At 37.3% G+C, this 19,004-nt stretch overlaps 1 protein-coding gene across 1 annotated transcript in view; it reads right to left on the bottom strand.

Moving 5' to 3' along the window:
• Nucleotides 1-19,004, bottom strand: part of LOC120529425 (collagen alpha-1(XXI) chain-like) — a 260,096-nt gene that overhangs the window by 10,523 nt on the left and 230,569 nt on the right. The window contains exons 21-27 of the mRNA XM_039753207.1: nucleotides 18,065-18,136; nucleotides 13,893-13,928; nucleotides 11,718-11,762; nucleotides 11,592-11,624; nucleotides 8,349-8,495; nucleotides 7,885-7,939; nucleotides 3,213-3,401 (exon numbers count right to left, since the gene is read on the bottom strand). Of these exons, the coding sequence (XP_039609141.1) occupies nucleotides 3,213-3,401; nucleotides 7,885-7,939; nucleotides 8,349-8,495; nucleotides 11,592-11,624; nucleotides 11,718-11,762; nucleotides 13,893-13,928; nucleotides 18,065-18,136 (577 nt within the window). The remainder of the gene's footprint in view (nucleotides 1-3,212; nucleotides 3,402-7,884; nucleotides 7,940-8,348; nucleotides 8,496-11,591; nucleotides 11,625-11,717; nucleotides 11,763-13,892; nucleotides 13,929-18,064; nucleotides 18,137-19,004) is intronic.

Below are 19,004 nucleotides of genomic sequence, written 5' to 3'. Positions count from 1 at the left end.
TTACTGTAAGAAACTGTGTTAACCAGTGGTGTTTCAGCACGGAGGACCAGCAGGGGACAGCTCCACCAGATGTTGTGTAAAATAAGTAATAGGCTCCCCTCAGTAATTTAACTTATTATTAAAATGTTTAAAACAACCTTCAAATTTGTCGTCGTAAGCAATTTTTTTTCAAATTTTCTAACATCTTGTTAAAGTAATGTATTATTTATAAAAATATTGCTTTTTGTAATATGTGAAATTGTCTTCATGCTAGGTGTTTCAAGCTTGTTTTTCCAGGTGATGGTTCTAGCTCTATTAGCTCCACAGTGGGTGTCCATTCACATATAAAACCTGAACTTTCTCGGTTACCGATGGAACCTGAAGGCTTGAGCCCCATATTTTAGGCATTAAAATGGCAACACCAAATTTGAAAAAGCCATGAGGAAAGTCTTACGCATAGTGTTTCCACTTCACAGAAAAGACACCAGCAGTATGATTCCCCTATTTTAAGGAAACCTGGAGTCCTGGTGTAGAAATAACTGCTATGTACAAAATCATTTTTTCAATTGTTTTCTGACCAAAAAACATCTGCCCACATAGTGGTTAGTGTTGATACTGGACAACCCCACAGTCTTGTGGAGTGTGTAGTCTGCTTGTTATTTGTGACTTGCCAGTTTCACTTCAGAACCATTTAATCCTGCTTCCGATTTTGCCATTTTAATTTAGGCAGTTTTTAGCTGATATATTTTTTTCTGCCCTGATGGTTTTGAGGCTCTCAGTTTTCTTAATATTTAAATCTGTATTAGTGTATTTTGCAAAAGGGTACCACAATGATCAGATGCCAGTAAAAACAGAGGGTGCATATGTGCATGTAGTTAGAAATTAGCAAAAAAGGGGATAAACATTATTAGTTTAATATGTTAATTGTTAACATTAGAGAAGTCTGCACACATAAAGGAAAATTCTGGTATGAAAAAAACAAAACTGTCATGCAAAAAACTCCACTGGTGTTGATTGCAAGAAAAAACAAACACATCTTGCAAACAGTATTCAGATGGATACAGTAGTAATAATAATAATTCTTTACATTTATACAGTGCTTTTCTCACTACTCAAAGTGCTCTCCATGCAGGGAGGACACAGGATGTGAACCCATGATCTCCTTAATGCGAGCTGAAAAAATCTTTGAGGGTTAACACTAAAAAGAAAGTACCTGAGGTCAACTTAAAAAAGAGGCCTAGATGGTAACCAAGAATTATGTTTAGGAAAGGCACAATGTATATCAAGTCAAAGGCCATAATTCAAGGAAACAGATGAAAATCAATACGTTGAACCTAAAATTGTGCAAAAGACCAACTAGTGCAAATACTCCACTGAACTGTGATAAAAACTGCATTCTTTCACATACTCCACTTTTAAATGCTAGTATGCACAAGCTATACAGAAAAATTATGGTCTTGAGTTTTGCCATAGGAACTAACTAGAAATGAGAGTAATGATGCCTCATAATCATATGCAATTTATAAACTGCTCAAAAAAACATTTAAGGGACACCTGATATCTATACTGATATGGACTGGGTAATGTGTTAGGAACGATGCCACATCATGTGATAGAAATTAAAATTATCAACCTACAAAGGGCTGAATTCAAAGACACCCTGAAAATCAAAGTGAAAAAGCTTTTGCATTTTGCTGAAATTTCATTGCAGCAAATCAAAATCGTACTCAGTAGTTTGTATGGCCCCCACATGCTTTTATGCATAACTGACAACATCGGGACATGCTTCTAATGAGACGACGGATTGTGTCCTAGGGGGATCTCCTCACATATCTGGACCAGGGTATCACTGAGCTCCTGGACAGTTTGAAGTGCAATCTGGCAGCGTCAGATGGAGTGAAACATAATGACCCAGAGGTGTTCTATTGGATTAAGGTTAGGCGAGTGTGGGGGCCAGTCAATGGCATCAATTCCTTCATCCTCCAGGAACTGCCTGCATACTCTCGCCACATGACGCCAGGCATTGTCGTGCACCAGGAGGAACCCAGGACCTACTGCACCAGCATAGGGTCAGACAATGGGTCCAAGGATTTCATCCCGATACTTAATGGCAGTCAAGGTGCCGTTGTCTAGCCTATAGAGGTCTGTGCATCCTTCCATGGATATGCCTCCCCAGACCATCACTGACCCACCACCAAACTGGTCATGCTGAACGATGTTACAGGCAGAATAACGTTCTCCATGGCTTCTCCGGACCCTCTCACGTCTGTCACGTGTGCTCAGGGTGAACCTGCTCTCATCTGTGAAAAGCACTGTGTGCCAGTGGTGGACCTGCCAATTCTGTTTTCTATGGCAGATTCCAATTGAGCTCCACAGTGCTGGGCAGTGAGCACAGGGACCACTAGAGGACGTCAGGCTATCAAGCCACCACTCTCATGAAGCCTGTTTCTGATTTTTTCGTCGGAGACTTTCACACTAGTGGCCTGCTGGAGATCATTTTGTAGGGCTCTGGCAGTGCTCATCCCGTTCCTCCTTACCGAAAGGAGCAGATACCGGTCCTGCAGATGGGTTAAGACCTTCTCTGGCCCTGTCCAGCTCTCCTAGAGTAACTGCCTGTCTCCTAGAATCTCCTCCATGCCCTTGAGACTGTGCTTGGAGACACAGCAAGCCTTCTGGCAATGACACATATTGATGTGCCATCCTGGAGAAGTTGGACTACCTGTGCACCCTTTGTATGGTCCAGGTATCGTCTTATGCCACCAGTAGTGACACTGACCATAGCCAAATGCAAAACTACTGAAAAAACAATCAGAAAAGATGAGGAGGGAAAAATGTCAGTGGCCTCCACCTGTTAAACCATTCCTGTTTTGGGGGTCACTTATTGTTGTTCCTCTAGTGCACCTGTTGTTAATTTCATTAACACCAAAGCATCTGAAACTGATTAACGACCCCCTCTGCTACTTAACTGACCAGATTAATATCCCATAAGTTTCATTGACTTGATGCTATACTTTGACTAAAAAAGTGTTCCTTTAATTTTTTGAGCAGTTTATTTTAAAGAGATTAAAGCACTTCATTTTAGGTGCAATTACTTTGGTCCATTTTGTGCACTTCATATATTGGCGTTTAATGAGTAACAGTAAATACTGAATTGCTCTTTTGTACAAATTCATTGTAGCGTCATGTACAGTATGCTGAGGTGTCTTAGGTTTTCTCCTTTCACAGTGCTTTACCTTTTACTCCTTGAGCACCTTGCATTCCAGGAAGACCAGGATATCCCTGTCTTCCTATCCTTCCTGGGTAACCTGGTTGTCCTGCTGGGCCCTTGAGACCAGGGGGTCCTGGCAGTCCAGGTAAGCCCTGTTTTGTTTCACATGTCTGACAGGCAGGATTCATAGACTGAAGAAGCTGAGGCAGCTGGTCTGAAAAAGACAGATATTTTTAGAAAACAGAATGCAAGTCACAAGCCGTGCCAAAAAGTAAATTGCCTGAATTATATACCTTCCCTTCTACACAAGCTGAAAACAGTGACATTCTGGCAAAAACTTCATTGCAAAATATTTTCTAGTATTTAAATCTAAAGTGGTTTTTTTAGCTTTGTGTACCATATAATGATACTGCATAGTAACATCATTTTCAACTGTTTCATTCCTGAGCAAAATGAGTCAGATATAATTTTATATATATTGAAAGGCATCTTCAAAAAAAGACACAACAATTTATGTCATGATATTGGACCTGACCTGCCCAACTATATCGCCAAAATTGACTTTTTGTAGCAATAAAATGTGAAGTAAGCAACAATGAAAAATAGAATTCAAGTAAAAGGAACACCAATGGTATTATGAAAGTGGCCTTAATAACCTTCATACATTTTTATGACCAAATAATTGTTTCCTGTCAAAATGTATAGCGTGTATGTGAATTTAAACTGAAGAACACATTCTTCTCCCTTATCTCCCACGACTGGCAAGGGTGGCTCCAATTTTTGTATTACCTAGTGCTTCTTATGCATTGTCTGGACAGTGCACACTTTCCATTTCTTGCTTGGAGGTACCTGTGATTCTTTTACAGTGCTGTAAACTGCAAGAACTGTCTATTTTTTGTTGTGTTTAGAGTTACGGGGAATTTTGTGTCACTTGCTATTTTATTTTTTTCTTATACTTTTTGATTTTTGTTGAGTTGCGTGCCACAGTTTTGAGAATCGGTTTGCTATTATGCAGAATCCCATTTCTAGAGAGAGCTATGTAGTGTTGTCATTGTGACGGTACTTAAAACAACATCATGGCCTTCCATTGTCCAAGTTTGTGGATATTCTATTCTATATAATAAAAACTTTTGTAGTATTTAATTTACATTTTAATGTTTGTGACATTTTGACTAGGCCATTTTGACTTTGAATTTTGGTTTTGCTTCACAATAATTTGTCTTCCTGGTAATCACCCCCACTTTGTTTTTCTGACCTGTCATTCATTTTCTGGTCCTTTTTGCTCACCTCTGCTTTCCACTTTACATCCTTTAGCAGTACACCAGGGTTCTGATTACAACACAGGACATAGTGCCTATACTCCAAGGTGTGGGTATAACGTTGCAGGGGCAGTACGCTCTATAATTGAAATGGTGCCTTGGCAAAGCAGTAGGCAGGAGCACCACCACAGGAGAGGGGTGGCAAGTATGCAAGTGAACAGACAGTTCAGCAGACAATGATAGCGTCTACCTCTGTTAGCAGAAAATGGTTATATGTTCCAGGAGAGAATTCCTACAAACCATCCAATTTTATGTCTTGTTACATAACACATGGTATCTTGTTCTTTAAATAAATTTTGGGGCTTAGTAATTCAGGTTGTACTTGGGGTCACCAGTGGGAACTCTGGGTTTGATGGTCACAGGACATGGCCTTTGTGATTCTAAAAGTGGTGCTGGGGATAAGGTTTTGTAAAGTGCAGAATCTGCTTTTAGAGTTATTGTTTAGTTTTATTTATATTTTGTTATAGTTATTTCACATCTCACTGTAATGGCAGTTTGTTTTTTCAATTAACGCCCTCATGTTGTGTTAATTTGTTTACCATGTTGTTAAGTAAGTGCAACCAGACGTAAGCAGCGTAAGTTGCCCAAGATTGTGGATTGTTAAAATGATCCTCATGTGCCTTTTGTTGTTGGACATTTTGTGTTAGGCTAATTATTCCAATTATAATTTTGTTCTGGCTTTGACATCTTGACTATTTCATTTTTCTGGTTACGAATTTTGCCTATTTTAATTATTTTTCATCTCCCAGGTTTTTCTTTTTCCTTTAAGAATCTGCTATTCCCCTTATTCAAAAGAAATTTGGGGTCCAGTCTCAGCCAGTGGCTCAATGAGCTTAGAGTTAGAAGGTGAAGCAGAAAAAGGTTAAGAAATAACAGAGACGCTTGTTTTGAGTGTTTTTGGCACTACATTTTAATTATAGGCAAACAGACCAGTCTTCTCACTGGTTAGAGAAGGAATAAAATGCTCATGTAGTGAGGACTTGAAAGGCTGTATGTTGCGTTGTCTTGTGCTATTGTTCATGTCTTCTTATTTTGAATAACAAACCTACAATTTTTTTTTATAAAGAAGATAGTTTTATCATTTTGTACCAAACCGAGTCCCACATACTACATACAGTATATTTTTGTATATAATAATTTTCTCTGTTTATGCTCTAACATTATTTATGATATTTTCTACTATATTTGTAATTATTAAATAGTGCGCCAGGCTTATACGTGGATGTGCACTTGATAAGAAAATGCTGGACTGAAATAAATCTTAAGATGTTAATTCCCTGACCAATGTACTGAGACTCCAAAACCATCATCACTACTCAAGGAATTTATTAAAAGCAATCTGAATAGTTGCTTCAGATTCCATGAAACAGGACTCAGTACAAGGGTCACGCCATGATATAGAATATTCCTGTTACCCATCAGGCACAGTGATTTTACATTAATTTCATTTTACTTTACAGCCACAACATAATAATAGCCCCAGAGGTAGATAAATAATCTTCCTTATGATATTTGGGATTGGCATTTCAGGAATAGCATTAGTCTAGGGCACAGCCACAGATTAATTTTGAATGAGTAGTATAATGAGTGGATAAACAACACTAGATTTATTGATAATAGTTTAATCGACTTACCAAAAATCCTTACTAAATTCCTTACCAAATTCCAAATAATGACATTTGCATTTTGAGTGAAATCGTCTATCCATCCATTATCCAACCCGCTATATCCTAACTACAGGGTCACGGGGGTCTGCTGGAGCCAATCCTAGCCAACGCAAGGCACAAGGCAGGATACAAATCCCGGGCAAGGCGCCAGCCCACCGCAGGGCACACACCCACACACTAGGGACAATATAGAATCGCCAATGCATCTAACAAGGCAGAGTGGTGGCTCTGAGGCTAGTAATCTGCACTGGCAATCGGAAGGTTGCCGGTTCGAATCCCGTAAATGCCCATAGGGACTCTGCTCTGTTGGGCCCTTGAGCAAGGCCCTTAACCTGCAATTGCTGAGCTCTTTGAGTAGTGAGAAAAATGCTATATAAATGCAAAGAATTATAATTATTATAACCTGCATGTCTTTGGACTGTGGGAGGAAACCCACACAGGCACGGGGAGAACATGCAAACTCCATGCAGGGAGGACCCGGGAAGCGACCCTGGGTCTCCTAACTGCGCCACCGTGCCGCCCTTGAGTGAAAACATTTCAGAGATAATGTAGCAAATGCCTTTTCTTGTGACTTAATCAGTATATATTCCACATTTGATGAGGATGGCTTCAGGAATGTTAAATATCCATCCATTTTCAGAACTTGCAAATTTATGGTCATGGCTGAAAGCTGCAGCCAACACCAGAGCTGGTACCATTCCATCTGTCCCAGTCACTCCTAATTAAATTCATAGTTGAAAAATAACATGTGCACATCTTTAGAATTTAAGAACAAAAACCATGCAGATGCATGCCAACTACTTGCATACAGTTATTGGGCCATGGCTCACTCCCATTTTTCTGGAGCTGTAGGGCATCAGTGCAAGCCACTCTGATACTAAATATATTAAGAACAAATCACACTAATTTCAGATGTTCTTCATTTTCTAATTGCAATTCATGTTTACTCTCATTGAACAAATACATGCCTTGAAAATAAAGCACATAAAAATGAAAAACAGCCCTTTGGGTATAAATCATTGTATTATTTTCAAACTGTACAAGAAATGTAAAATATCCTAGAAGATCTATCAACTCAGACTTAAGTTTTCTTTGGAAAAATCAAATCAATATATTAAAATGAAGCATGATTGTACATAGTGCATTACCTGAAATGTGTGCTGCTAGGAGATACTGCATGACAATAACAAGTTAGGCACTTTTTCTGAAAGACTCATGTTTGTAATTTCTGAATTAGGTGTTTTAATCAAATATTAACCCAAGAGAAAGCTTCTATTTGATTTTAATGAGTATAACTAAGGAATATGTGGAATATTAGTTTTATTTTGACATTAAAGTGTTGGCAATGACAATCTGACATTCATTATTTTAACAGCACAATGAGAAGTTCAAGGTGCATGAATGATATTTTTATATACATTGTATTTCATTATCTTTAAACATTCTGCTAACCTGGCATCTAATTCAGGCAGTCCTATACTGACTGTGGAATTGTCTTTGTGAATAGATAAATTAAAAATAGCTAGTTTGAAATAATATTATACAGTATTATATAACTCACTAACAAGAAGCCATTAAAGTCTAGACAGAAGTATAAAATGTATGGCATTATCTTTCCTTATTACAATAATATGTGGCACATTTTTGCATAGAATACAGCCACCCAGTTCAAGAACATAATGAAGAACAGAAAACAAAGTGAAATACATACTCCTTAGGACGTCTGTGCACAACTTAATTACATGGTCATCTGTTAAAGACTTGCCCTGCAACAGAAAATATGACCTTAATTTATTAGGCTGAATATTGAAATTAATCATATGCTTCCACATGCTATCTTGTACTTTTAGATTGTACAGAATAAAATGAGGACTATATACGGTATACTAATCACTTTAATGAAAAGTATACAATGTTAATAGCAATGATAGTACTGTTACTATCATAAAGCACAGTGAAATTTTACTTACTTCTCCAACTAATATGCCATATGTCATATACTTGTATGTGACCACACCAAATTTTTCATCTTTTAAAACAGTTAATTTAATACTTTTTATATACTTCTTGCCAATGTGGTATAATTAAATACAGTATCGTATAATAAAATAAACAGTTAAAGAGTACAAAACTTTTTTTTAATTTCTAGTTTAGAGAGCAAATATGAATACGTACAGGCTTTCCTGGGAGCCCCGGTACTCCTGGCTGTCCAGGAATGCCTTCTTGTCCTGGAGGTCCACGTGGTCCAATTGCTCCAGCTGAACCAACATCTCCCTTCTTCCCTTCATAACCCCTGTTGCCAGAATCACCAGCATTACCTTTCTGAGACAACAAAACTGATGTTAGCCCTGCAGAGAACATTCCACAATTGTATATGTTAATTGCCAAGTTCGGCTGCATAAAAATATAAAATACTTTTGCGCTTAACAAAAAAAAATGTTTGTAATTTGAAAATTGAATTTATTGCTATACCATACAGATTGGTATGAAAACTAAAATGTAAAGTTCCTCTGAAAATTTTAACTGTTTTGAAAACATTTTACACGTTAACTCCCAAGTGTTTCCTATGAATTCTCTGAATTTTAATATCTCAATGTCCTATTTTCTTGCTTCATGTTGTCAATAAGAAAATGGAATATCCTAGATGCACTCTTGGAATATTTCTCATTTTTAAGTAGATGCCTCAAAGATCCACTAGAAATTGTTTACAGAATCCTCATACTATATAAAATATTAATTTTGTCTTAAACTTAATTTTATCTTTAACTTTTTAAATGGATGTTTTAGAAGCATGTCAAACTTTTACACTTGGCCTGCAAGAACTGGATTAAGGAATGCATTATAATTGCAGGGTGCTTTTAAGTACAGTCATTATATTTGGAACTGACACCAAGCTTATGCAACACTGATTGGATATGATAAAAAATTATGGCACAAGTTTATGGTTAGACATACTACATTTAATACATTTAAACTGAATCATATTACTTTTATAGTATTCCATATGAAAACATGTAATTTTATATCCAAGAAGATGTTTTGTTATCCCTCTTGGTATGTAAGCCCTCTTAGCAACACCACTCTGCTGCCAGTATATACAGTATTTTAAACTCAGCAGAACAAGTCAATATGGGAGAATGTTTTAATCTATAGAGAAAGTTTCCAAATACTGTCTACAGTAGTAGGAATATTATGGATGCATTAACTTTCTTAGTCAGAGGTTAATTACTGCCTTTATTTGGACTTCTAACTTAAGCACACCATTTCTCAGAGTTTACATTTATAGTGTCTGTTCAGCATTATTTTCATAAGACTTAAACAAAGAATTTTATGCTTTATAGTCAGTAGTGAATATAATTTCCTTAATTAGCTTAAGAATTAACACATTTCTTTTGAAATATTTTTTTAAAGGTTACCACTTGATGAGACATCTACAAAAGTTCAAGTTAAATAATTACTAATATGGAATTTTTAGTTAATATATATAATCATTTACAAGTTATTACAGTATATACTTAAAAGAATTTCAACCAATTAATTATTAAAACACAAGGAAAAAGACTGAAGGTAACTAAAGGGTTAACTAAACGTGGCTTAAAGTTTGAACACGTGAGATCTACCTCATCAGAGAAACCACCAGCTTGATTTTCCAAGGTTAGAATGTTGTAAATCAGTAACAAATATCCCTCTAGAAAGTGAGGACAAACCAGCTTGTAAGACCAAACATCCCTTCTAAGAAGTGATGCCAAGATTAATAAAAGAATCTGCAGATCACCGCCATTTACGAGGCAGCATTCAGGTAAATGGGAGAGTCAAAAGGAGTCAGAAAATACTGGTGGCACTAGATGATTGGATGAAATAATAAAGCTATGCATATTAAGAGTCAGATGATGTGATGTATTAAATGAGGTAATGGTAGTAGAAAAACAAAAGTGACTTTCATTTCCTCTTTTTTGTCTACAGCTCCTTTTAAATTTGGTGTTCCTCAGGGATCCATTTTGGGTCCTATTTATTTTCTATATTTCTTCATCTTATATGAGCTATTTTTAGGGAATTTAATAGTTATTTTCAATGTTATGCTGATGACAGACGGGTTTATATTCCTGTTTTTAATTTTGCAATGAATCGGCTGCACAGTTGTCTCATAAAACTAAGATCCTGGATGGCTGAATATTTTCTTGGCCATATTCACAATAAAATGGAAGTGCTGATAGCTGGTCCTGCAGCCAAAGCTCAGATTTGTTTTGAATTTCTTGGCTCTTTCGTGGACTCTTTGGGTTATTTTTGACAGTAACTTCTTTTGAGAATCAGATAAAATTCTGTGGTCAAGGGTTGCTTTTTCCAGCTTCTTCTTTTAGGCAAGGTTAAGCTTTTTTATTTCCTAGTAATCTTGAGAAAGTTACTTATGGTTTTATCTTTTCTTGGCTTGATTACTGAAACTGATTGTATTCTGGGATCAGTAAGTCCCAGCTACTTAATTTGGGGTTGGTTCAGAATGCTGCTGTTTCTTTTTTGGTTTGGGGCAAAAAAGTTTCCCTCTGTATCTCTAAGTTTAGCCTCTTTTACACTAGCTGCCAGTTAGTTTTAGATTTGATTTTAAAATTTTGCTCCTGGTTTTTAAATCACTGCATGGGTATGCGCCTGCCTATTTATCTGAATTGTGTGTAATACACCAGTCATCCAGAGACCTTAGATTTACTGGTCAGTTGTCTCTTGATATCCCTTGTGCTAAGTGCAAAACTAAGGGGGATAGGACTTTTACAGCTGCTGCACCGCATCTGTGGAATTCTTTACCTAATTACATTAATGAGTCTCCTTCAACTGAACTGTTTAAAATCAAATTGAAGACACATTTCTATTCTCTAGCTTTCATTGATCTTCCGTGATACTGATGTTTCTCTCGTCTTAGTCATTTGTTTGTTTCAAATTAGTGCTGGCTGCATTGTATTTTATTGTGTTTTAATTCTATTTGTTTTATTTATGTTAATTGAATGTTTTAATGTGAAGCATTTTGTGTTCAGCATTACTGATGTTGTTTTAAATGTGCTCTATAAATACATTGACATTGATATTGAATATCTAGAGGATGTCTGGAGAAACTAAAAGAGCATTCAGGGCTTGGTCTGCCATGTATTGTTCAGTATGAGACACAGAGAAGACAGTGATGTGTTTTCTGTCATACTTTGCTGGTTATACAATTACTGTTGACTGAATCTTCATTATTGTAATGAGCAATCTTTCCCTTGAAGCAATCTTCATTTAAAACACCTTGCTTTATCTTGACCAAAATAAATAAATCAAGCAAAATAAAAATTAATGAAAGTTTCTAATTTCAATCACACCAGTCTCATACTTTCCTTTATCCTTAAGTTCCCTTAATTTTAAGAAATTATTTGAACAAAAGTAAAAAATACACACCTCTCCTTTTTTCCCTTTTGGTCCAGTTTCACCCTATAAAAAGTATTCAAAAAATGTTATTTCACAAATTATACAATAGTTAGAATGAGATTCAAAGAGAGGGAGAGAGAGATTCCTAATGTGTACCTGTACTCCTGGAACACCCATATTTCCAGGCATGCCTGGATCACCCTAAAATAAAAAAAAGATCAAATAAATAAACAAAAACTATAATTTATCTAACCTTACTGATCTAACTCTTAATAATTTATTTTGATTTAAGAAGTGGTTTCTTTATATATTCAAAACAGGGTAATGTTCACAACCTATTCATATAACATTCAGGGTATGTATTTACAGCCAGGTAGAACTGAATTGCTGCCTAATGGGAATACTTAACATTAGTGAGATACTAAGGTATTTACAAATCTGTAGAAAACACATTTCTCATCTACAAAATCAGTTTGCCTAAATACTCTCTCTACTGTTGGTTATTGTTTTAACATAAGGTATAATCTGTGTGCTTTGTTAGGTAGTATCTTCACAAAAAACTTGTTATAGACTTAGAATTTCAATTAGTCAAAGCTTGTTACAGTAGTTCTTATTATACTTGTCTATTTGTGTGGTTTTTACATCATTTAATTTTTTTTTTTGCCTTGCCCTTAGGGTTGTGTTTTTCCTCTTTTGCTTGTCTGAAATTTGTGTTTACCATATCACTACTTGTTTCTGTAATAGACTTTATGTATGCAAATGGTTCCTAGAAGTCTGTTTTACCTTATATGTAGGGCAACCAGATTCTCTTGGAAACAGAGGGGTTCAGATATTTGCTAAGGTGGTGTTAGTTATTTATACTACTGTATATATAATATTTTAGATATTTTAAACATTTTTCAGTTCTTCATTACTCTTTTATTGAAATACATTGCTGTATTTTTTACCCACTGCTTTCACATACAGAATCTCAGCAGATGTAGAACATGGCCCTACATAGCAACTTAAATCATATAGGCAATGTTATACAAAACATTATGTACATCAAACCAAAGATGACAATGAAAAAAACAAAGCATACCACCTCACAAGTGATATCAAAAATGTCAGCAATGTTGCTTATAGGATCATGTACAGCTCCTCTATAATTTACTAAAGCACAATTTTAAAATGTCCTTCAAATGATAAATAAAAAAAACAAAAACTGGTTATGACGGTGTCTTATATAGGACATCTGGTCAGCCTATCTATGCAGAAGTTTGTTTTCGTGTCTTCTACATTGGCACCTTGAATCATATTATATGTTTTAATTTATATTCAAGTTTCTGTATTCTTTGGTGGTTGTGTACAAGGTAGTTTATGAAGCTTCTGAACTGGTCTGTCTTGAAAAATAATATATAGAAGTAACATTTTTGTGTATTCAATTCAAATAAAAAGAATGTAATAAATATTTTAGGGTTACAGTATTTAATTATGATAAAGCAGAGACAGAGTCAAGATCAATTTATTTATAGTATAATTTGTTACATATGTAATAGAAAAATACAACTCCAGTGGAGGCTTTTTATTAGTTGCGAAGTAAGTATCTAAAAGAAATATCATGCATCATATTATTTAATAAACATCTACTTATGAAGGAAAAAAGCGAGCGTGTTACCTGAGCTGACTTGAGGTTTCTTGTACCTGAAGGAAATTAATGATAAGCCTTACTGCAGCCCAAATGAATGTGAACTGGCAGTCACTAGAGTGTATCTTAGCATCCGTGCCAAGTACTGGGTCTAAATTCTAGTGGCACAAGTCCTCGTGTTACTAGATCAATTAACCACTGCAAATATCACTCACATAAGACTTACATCCATTTGAGTGAGATTTAAATGTAATGGGCTTTATTTGGCTTGGCAAGGCAAAGGTTCAACAAATTAAACTGCCAGATTTTGCAGGAAGACCAGATGTGGTGTAGTTTTATTTTGTTTCCCTTTTGTTTGAAACTGTTTGTACATTACAAAATTTTGAGACTCAGAAAAATATAAATTTTTCCTCTATTGGGCCAACTACACTATTTGCTATAATCAAAACTGAGGAATTAATTTACTGAACAATATAAAATTAACCTTTTTGTAATAAATGACTTTTATACCACGGATTTCTTCTTTTCGCAAAAAAGAAAAATGTGTATATGCAACAACTGACAAGATAACAAATGATCCACTAAGCTTTAAGGCTTTCAATTGTTTCCTTTAATATTATTTTATATTTGTAGCATACAAAGAAACACAGATATGCTGTATGCTCTATAAGCTATAATAATGGTAAAGTCAAAACAATACTTACACTGTCTCCTTTAACTCCAGGATCTCCTGTATCTCCCTTAAATAGAAACAAACAAAAACCAGTTAAAAATTGATCAGACCTATTGCTGTTTCTGTGCACCAATAATATGTGACAATACTACTGCCACTGTTATTACTTGTTTGTCAACTGGATCTCGCAGGATGTTTTCCTGGCATACACTTTAAAGGAGGAAAATGTACCAGCAGTGGTAGCAGAATACACAACAGTTGGTATCTGCAGTCTATTCTGAAGTGAGGATGTATGCCATGGAATGACCAGCATATTTTAAATCTCTGGTATGTCATCACTTGAATCACCTGCAAAACCTGTACTGGCATTAAAGGAGAATGCCGCGATCCTAATTTGAAACTCCCACAGGTTTAATCTTGGCCTGATACAAGATTACTGAGAGAGAGCAAAAAAGAAAGAAAAAACAGACAACTACTACAATACCAAAGAAAAATCCAAAATATTCCAGCAAAAGACTATAATAAAATGCTAAAAATTTTAAAGGAACATTTTGAAAACAAAATTAAAGGGACACCTGATATCTATACTAATATGGACTGGGTAATGTGTAAAGAACGAAAGGATGCCACATTGTTTGATGGAAATTAAAATGATCAACCTACAGAGGGCTGAATTCAAAGACACCTGAAAATCAAAGTGAAAAAATGATGCGTCAGGCCGAAATTTCATTGCAGCAACTCAAAATCATACTCAGCAGTTTATATGGCCCCCACGTGCTTGTATAAATGCCTGACAACATCGGGGAATGCTCCTTATGAGACGACAGATGGTGTCCTGGGGGATCTCCTCCCAGATCTGGACCAGGGCATCATTGAGCTTCTGGACAGTCTAAGGTGGAACCTGGCAGCGTCAAATGGAGCGAAACATAAAGTCCCAGAGGTGTTCTATTGGATTGAGGTCAGGTGTTCGTGGGGGCCAGTCAATGGTATCAGTTCCTTCATCCTCCAGGAACTGCCTGCATACTCTCACCACATGAGGCCGAGCATTGTCTTGCACCAGGAGGAACTTGGGACCCACTGCAATAGCATAGGGTCTGACAATGGGTCCAAGGATTTCATCCCGATACCTAATGGCAGTCAAGGTGCCGTTGTCTAGCCTGTAGAGGTCTGTGCCTCCCCTCCATGGATATGCCTCCCCAGACCATCACTGACCCACAACCAAACCAGTCATGCTGAATGATGATACAGGCAGTATAAAGTTCTCCACAGCGTCTCCAGACCCTTTCAAGTCTGTCACATGTGCTCAGAGTGAACCTGCTCTCATCTGCGAAAAGCACAGAGTGCCAGTGGTGGACCTGCCAATTCCGGTATTCTACTGCAAATGCCAGTTGAGCTCCACGGTGCCGGGCAGTGACCACATGGCCCACTAGAGGTCGTCGGGCCCTCAGGCCACCCTCATGAAGTCTGTTTCTGATTGTTTGGTCAGAGATATTCACACCAGTGGCCTGCTGGAGGTCATTTTTTAGGGCTCTGGCAGTGCTCATCCTGTTCCTCCTTACCCAAAGCAGATACCAGTCTTGCTGATGGGTTAAGGACCTTCTTCAGCCCTGTCCAGCTCTCCTAGAGTTAACTGCCTGTCTCCTGGAATCTCCTCCATTCCCTTGAGACTGTGGTGGGAGACACAGCAAGACTTCTGGCAATGGTACGTATTGATGTGCCATCCTAGAGATGTTGGACTACCTGTGCAACCTCTGTAGGATCCAGGTATCGCTTCATGCTACCAGTAGCGAGATTACCCATAGCCAAATGCAAGACTAGTGAAAAAACAGTCAGAAAAGATGAGGAGGGAAAAATATCAGTGGCCTCCACCTGTTAAACCATTCCTGTTTTGGGGGTCATCTCATTGTTGTTCCTCTAGTGCATCTGTTGTTAATTTCATGAACACCAAGGCAGCTGAAACTGATTAACAACCCCCTCTGCTACGTAACTGACCAGGTCAATATCCCAGAGGTTTCATTGACTTGATGTGTTCCTTTAATTATTTTGAGCAGTATATATGCTAGCATAAGCAAACCTGCAATCAGGTTTCTGTACTCTGTGGCATCTGAATAATTACAAATTTTAACTGTCATGGTTTATAGTTAATTTTTCATGATGTTATTTTGAATCAAGGACATCCTCACAACCCCTCCCACAACTTTTTGTGTTAGCACATCTAGCTAATGGGCAGTGCTACATTACTGTGATAGGTCAGACCACTGCTCTACTCTGAGTAATACTGAATAACTATGAGACAGTTCACATTATTGGTGTATACAAGTATTGGGGAAAAAACTGGTCACACATCCACAGGAGTGGCAACAGCATGAGTCATGAGATGAGTGGTACAGGCGAAAGATTCTGGAAATAAACTCATCTAACCTCATTTCATAATTGCTTCCCTTTTTCAGTTTTGTAGTGTTAACATATTTCCTGCATTAGTTTCTGCTTAGTGTGTCTGCCTGTTTGTTTTACAGCAATCTTTAATAATTTCCTTCTCTTTTGCAGCATTCCTGCGATAGTCCTTAAAAGTTATTAATCATGCTGCATTAGAATCTTTTTTTTAAACTGGTCCCTTCATGTCGCACTGTTTTTTCCATCTTTGTTTTGCTTTCAGCACACATTTTTCATTTAAAATCCTCTAAGTTTATTTTTAGTTCAGCATCTTCACAATGTTTTACAGGATGTTATGTTTTATTGTCTATCAACAGCTAATGCCATTCTAAGAAATTTGGATTGTTTCTCAGTCTGTTGCAATTCAATCAAGCAAGTAATTAACAAGATTTCATCACTGCTGAAGGATATATATCCCCTTTGGCTTAGACAGCAGCATTATGGGAGCACATGCTAATAATCTGCAAAATGAATGTCATCTATTTCTTATATGGTCTCTGGGGGTGTCTTGGAGCTCCAAACCCTTGACACAACTATAGACGCACAAATAGACATGCAAGGCATAATTCCTTCTTTTGATTACCCTTCCTGTAAACCTACCCAGATGAGCTTTGTCCTCCTCCAAGTCCCCCTTATGCCAGACTTGGGAGTACTTCTGGCATCGCAACATTGTACCAAGGAAGCACTTCCGGGTGAGGTGAAACTGCTCCAGAATATTGATATCCGTTCTTGGCAGCACCCACAACCCCCAGCAGGACTGCTAAATTGGACCACAAGTCTTAGGCTGCCCTTAAGATGTGCACATAGGTGCTTCAGAAAAGATGCACTGCCACCCACCGCATTTGGTGGGGGTTTATCCAACCCTAATAGCCAGTCTCCCCTTGTCTTTCCATTTCATTGCTCTGCCCAGAAGAGTGAACACTAGCCATCCTGTTCATAGATTCCATCAACAAATGTTGTCTGTCCATTATGTGGGCATTTTGTCCAGGTAAGAAGCCATCCATACCTGTCTCCCATTACAATGGAGATTGGAGATTTCTATATCCAAAATAATAAACTTTATCACCTTACTTTATACATTGACAAACTTCAGATAGTTAGAGGATGTAAAACAATTTTAATAAGTAAACTGTGTTATAAAGTTCAAAGATAAGTTACCCCAGATACTGAGTAAGTTGGTCTGAGTACAAAAGTACCCAAAGAGAAACATTCTGTGCCATTTGTTAGACACCCAAAAAAAGAAATGTTCATGCCCAGTGTGCATTTGTTTTTCTAAAGGCCTTTATTGAAAATCTCCAACTGAAAACATGAGAGAGTCTTCTATATCTTTCATTTATAATACGTCTTAGTTTCCTGCCATTCCTAAAATACTTTTTAGCTCAGATCCCAGACAACATGCTTTTTTTAATATCTTCATACATCTTCCTAATACTTAATATTGTTTGTGTATTCCAGTAGCTGTTCACGACAAACATACAAAGCTCATTTGCAAGGTCAAAACCAGCATTAAAAACTGACTGGACCTTAGAAAGAAAAGTTTCAACTTGGAGTTCCATGCATGTGACATGTTACACAAGGCAGCAGCCCGTCCATACAAGAGACCCTGTGAAAGGAAAACTGTACAATACTTTGACTCTCTTGGAGTTAAAGAATTAAGTTTCAATATTATTAATCATTATGTGAAAAAGTCTTGACCACACCCTGGGTTCTTTTTATTTTAAGATTTTATAAATTGGGAAGCATTTAAGAATGTTTAGAAGTTTCACAGACCTTGTGTCCTTTTGGTCCAGAGCCTCCTATTGAACCAGGTAAACCATGAGATCCGTGTTCGCCTTTATCACCCTTAAGATGCAGAAAATGCAAAAAAAATTCTTAGGTTAAGGCAATATTAAAAACTACATTGATGGTGTGGTAGATAGAGGGTGCTGTCGTCCCCTTGAACCCTCAGACTAGATGCCAGACATCAGATAAAAGTCCAGTTATTTGTTTTATTAACACAATAAAGTGCACAAAGCACCCTCCTCTCCATTATATTCATAAATCTCAATACAATCAATAATTAATACACAATCTTCCTCTCCCAGACGCATTGCCACCCTGCCACCCAGCTCAGCTCACCCGTCTGGGTTTCCCACAATCCTTTACACTGCTTAACCCAGAAGTGTTTCATCCCTCAGTCCATGATTCCCCATCACTTCCGGGTTATATAAAAAGTCCTTTTTTCTTCATTCCGGAAGTACGTCGATCCTTCTGTTCCCGTGACTACGACGTACTTCCAGATTGTAGTAAACACCAATGTCTCTGGGCCTCCCAGCAGCGTCTCCTGGTGGCCCCCGCGTTTAATAACATTACATATCAAAACAAGTTTCCTCCCACAGTCCAAAGACATGCAGATTAGGTGCATTGGCAAATCTAAATTGTCCCTAGTGTGTGGCTTGGTGTGTGGGTGTGTGTGTGTGTGCGTGCCTTGTGGTGGCCTGGCGCCCTGCCCAGGGTTTGTTTCCTGCCTTGCGCCCTGTGTTAGCTGGGATTGGCTCCAGCAGACCGCTGTGACCCTGTAGTTGGGATATAGCGGGTTGGATGATGGATATCAAAACAAACCTTAATATTATATCTTTCCTCTATTAAATACAGTTTAAAATATTTTTTCAGTCCTTAATTACTTCAAGTCTCACATTCAAAGGAATTGCCTTTTGATCTTACTTGGGTT

Source organism: Polypterus senegalus, chromosome 5 (assembly GCF_016835505.1).
Source record: "Polypterus senegalus isolate Bchr_013 chromosome 5, ASM1683550v1, whole genome shotgun sequence".
Lineage (NCBI taxonomy): Eukaryota > Metazoa > Chordata > Cladistia > Polypteriformes > Polypteridae > Polypterus > Polypterus senegalus.
This window is presented reverse-complemented; position numbering and strand designations above follow the sequence as displayed.